The sequence below is a fragment of the Rhamphochromis sp. 'chilingali' genome, assembly GCF_963969265.1.
Source record: "Rhamphochromis sp. 'chilingali' genome assembly, chromosome: 21".
Classification (NCBI taxonomy): Eukaryota; Metazoa; Chordata; class Actinopteri; order Cichliformes; family Cichlidae; genus Rhamphochromis; species Rhamphochromis sp. 'chilingali'.
In genome coordinates, this window is record NC_137949.1 from 29,184,568 (window position 1) to 29,187,924 (window position 3,357).

Sequence of the window (3,357 nt, forward strand, 5' to 3'; positions counted from 1 at the left end):
AATACGTAACCCCTTATACCGCCTATATAAACGTTTAGAAAAAATTAATAAACGTTTAAATAATAGCCGAGGATGTCAAGGGTTTCAGTTTATCAGCTTTCAGTTCAAGGATAATACGCTGTAATTTCTTAAGGTGTATTGAAGTTTGTGCCGAGGGAGTTGCTTCACTACAGTAGTATTTATTATTCGTAGCAAAGATAATTACAGTTATTTTTTAATGAAGGTTGTACCTGACAAACTAGCATATAATCTAGTACATAAATTAATAAACGCATTTGTGGAAAAGAAAGTTTTCATTGGGCTCTGCCGTCCTATAAAATAAAATAAAATAAAATAAAATAAAATAAAATAAAATAAAATAACTACACCCTCATGTTTCAGGAGCTTGCGGGACCACCTTTAACGGCGTATAACTGAAGTAATCGTTTTCTGTGTGACTCTCTGGGAGTCTCCCACATCATTGTTTAAGAATTTTAGCCCACGTAGCAAGAGTACTCTTGCTGCAATTCTTGAAGGTTGCAGGCATTCATTCATACACAGCTCTCTTAACGTCCTGCCACAGCATTTCAGTCGAGTTGAGGTCTGGACTTTGACTGGATCACTGAGTCAACATCTTGATTCTTTCCTTTTTCAGCCATTCTGTTGTAGCTTTGCCCAAACCCGCAATGTTCTGTTTCATTACACATTGAAATTTGATCATTTGACTCATTTGCATACAAAGAGTTCACTTATGACTCAATGACCACAAGATCCCAAAAGTCCTTTGATATGATATGTTGTGTTTGGTTTTCACAAAACATGGCGTTGTGCATTGTGCACTTGGGTCTCATCTGTCTAAAGGGGCTCTTATGGTTTTCTCAGATGCAACTTTGAAAACTTTAGCCATGCTGTTTGATTGTACTGTCATGAACATTGTTTAACATGCAAACTGAGACTTTTAGAGTGGGTGGGGTGTGTGTGTGATCAGGTAAATGAAATAAATTTGTCTAGAGTTCCTCTTTTTAAAATTACTGTAAACAAAACCTTTAAGGCAAAAGAAGAATCTTTACATTTACAATTATTATAGTCAACCAGTAGCATCAGTTTAATAACCTGATAAGATGTGCATTATTAGAACGTGGTACTGATGTTTTTGTTTGACAGATGCAGTTACAGCAGTAATTTGTCAATTAAGTGATTACATTTACTCTGGTTGTCATAATTTGGAGATGTACGCACATTTAAAAGATCCAAGTTTGTGATGCAGGTGATGTCTTTATTATTATTGGTGAATTATGTTGTAGGAACAGAACAGAAAAAAACAAGCTTTAAACTGTCTGGGATTAAAACATCCACCAAATTAGTCATGTAGAAGCCACTTAAGAATGAACACATTACAGTGGCAAAACTATTTTTTGGTGGGGTCAATCACCCTCCCCATGAACAGCAGGCAGTTTGTGTTTTCATGGTATATGAAGAAGAAGAAGGGTCTGTTTATAGTGAAGGTCCTCGGCAGGGAGTATGGAATGATACCGATTGTTGTGGCAGCTGCTGCAGTTGTTCCTGTCTCATCCACATCAACCATGGCCTTGTGAAGCACCTACAATTTCACAGCAAGGTTAAAAGTGTTTTGCTGCACTATTTGGGGAACAGGCACATGTGTCGCTACATGATACCGAAAGTGACAACTAACCTCTGACAGCTTGAGCCCTTTGTCCTCACTGAGCTTTGTCAAATTGGACAAATTATTAAAGACACTGGTCATGCCCATATCCGGTAGGAGATTATGCAGGGAATACGACTGCTCCATGTTGAATTTGGGCATCTTGACTTCTAGTTTCCTGCAAACAAGACATGAGTTGACATGTTGAATAGACTGGCTCATCTGCTGCAGGCATTGTTTGATGGTCATTTAGAATTTTTACAGCTAAACAACAAAATATGCAGACACTTGGTTAAAGCGAGGCATTTTTCCGCATGTACATTTTTCTCAGTTTTGCGATCCAGCTCTGAAACCTCTCTGCAGTAATCTCATCATCCACCATAGTGTAGTCCATGTCTGGGTTGGGGAGCAGGATAAGCATGGAAACACCCTCTTGGTATGGCAGTTTCAGCACTTTGGCTCTCAGAGAAACATCTTCTGCAGTGTAGTACTTGTCTTCTTTAAACATCATAGGCACCTGCACAATATTATAATTATCGATGTAGAAGGGTGCATTTCGAGTCAAATTGGAGTTGAAAGGCATCTTCCAGGCTCCTGTGGAGCAGGTAATATTGTACGTTTAGTTATAAACAAAAAAGTTCAAAGGTGCAGACATGAATATTAGTATAATTAATAGCACATAAACCCAAAATCTAAAGTGTGCAAAAAAGATTTAATTTACCTTGAAAGAAAATTGCATTCATTAACAGGAGTTTGGTCTGTTCGTCCAAGGCTGAAATCATCTCTGTAATCTTGCCTCCAGTCTTGTCCCTAATGTACTCATTGATTACTCTGATACTCTCTGTTGTGTCCGCAAAATCAACAGTTTTGATATCTGCATTAAAAAACTTATTGATTTTGGTTTCAAACTCCCTCTCTATGATAAATTGGGGTTGGATAAACAAGGCCATGCTATGATCAAATTTCAGCGATCCGTTTTGCGTGACGTTCTCGTGAAGGAGTTGAAATAGTTTAGGGATAAGATCCGGCTGGTCGGCCCTCTCCAGCGCCTCCAGGTTTAGTACCTTCAGGATCTCCTTGTGTGTGACACCATCAGAAGCCATTAGAAGAGCCGCAAAACTAGTAGAGATACTCAGGGGGGAAAAAAAGATGTTCTTGTCGTTGTAACTGGATATCTTTCTGTAAAGGTTCATGGCAAAGTCCATATTTTTGAAGGAGAGATCTGAGATGGTGGCACTGTTAGGTTCAGCTTGGTGGATAGGAGTCAGAAAGCACAGGAGGGCCACAAAGAGAAAACAGGCCATCTTCATTGTGTTTAACATCAAAATCAGAACCTGGAAAGTTTTGGGTGCACACCCAGAAACGAGAAATAAAAAAAAGCACCACTGTACAGCAGCACAATCACTAAATCTACAAAAAAATATAAGATTACACCAACTGAATACTCATTTCTTCATTATAATTAGAAAACGCTCCGAAATTCAGTTTGTTTTTAAGTTTAACGAAATAACACACGTACCTTTCAGCTTGGCCCAGATTGTGCCTGAAATTTCTCTGTATTTTTTTGGGGGAACAAAGTGCAAGTGTGCTCTACATGTTACACATTAACCACAAAACATGTATTCAGAGGTGAATCCATAAGAATCAATCGATAAGTAAATGAGACACGAGAAGCATTGGGAGTGATTTTCACTTTAATCCTGGAATGAGAACCA

At 38.4% G+C, this 3,357-nt stretch overlaps 1 protein-coding gene across 1 annotated transcript; it reads right to left on the reverse strand.

Moving 5' to 3' along the window:
* Positions 1 to 62: 62 nt before the first annotated feature.
* On the reverse strand, positions 63 to 3,197 carry serpina10b (serpin peptidase inhibitor, clade A (alpha-1 antiproteinase, antitrypsin), member 10b). The gene is made up of 5 exons (XM_080870423.1): positions 3,162 to 3,197; positions 2,364 to 2,976; positions 1,963 to 2,236; positions 1,673 to 1,820; positions 63 to 1,579 (listed from the first exon to the last, which is right to left on the reverse strand). The coding sequence occupies exons 2-5, from the start codon at positions 2,962 to 2,964 to the stop codon at positions 1,388 to 1,390; spliced, it is 1,215 nt and encodes a 404-aa protein (XP_080726549.1). The 5' UTR covers positions 2,965 to 2,976; positions 3,162 to 3,197; the 3' UTR covers positions 63 to 1,387.
* Positions 3,198 to 3,357: the final 160 nt, after the last annotated feature.

Coding starts and splice junctions, on each gene's coding strand:
- serpina10b (XM_080870423.1), bottom strand. CDS start 2,964: ATGTTAAACACAATGAAGATGGCCTGTTTTCTCTTTGTGGCCCTCCTG. Junction 2,237..2,363: donor GAATGCAATTTTCTTTCAAG/GTAAATTAAATC, acceptor CCTGCTCCACAG/GAGCCTGGAAGATGCCTTTC. Junction 1,580..1,672: donor AAGGGCTCAAGCTGTCAGAG/GTTAGTTGTCAC, acceptor GTGAAATTGTAG/GTGCTTCACAAGGCCATGGT.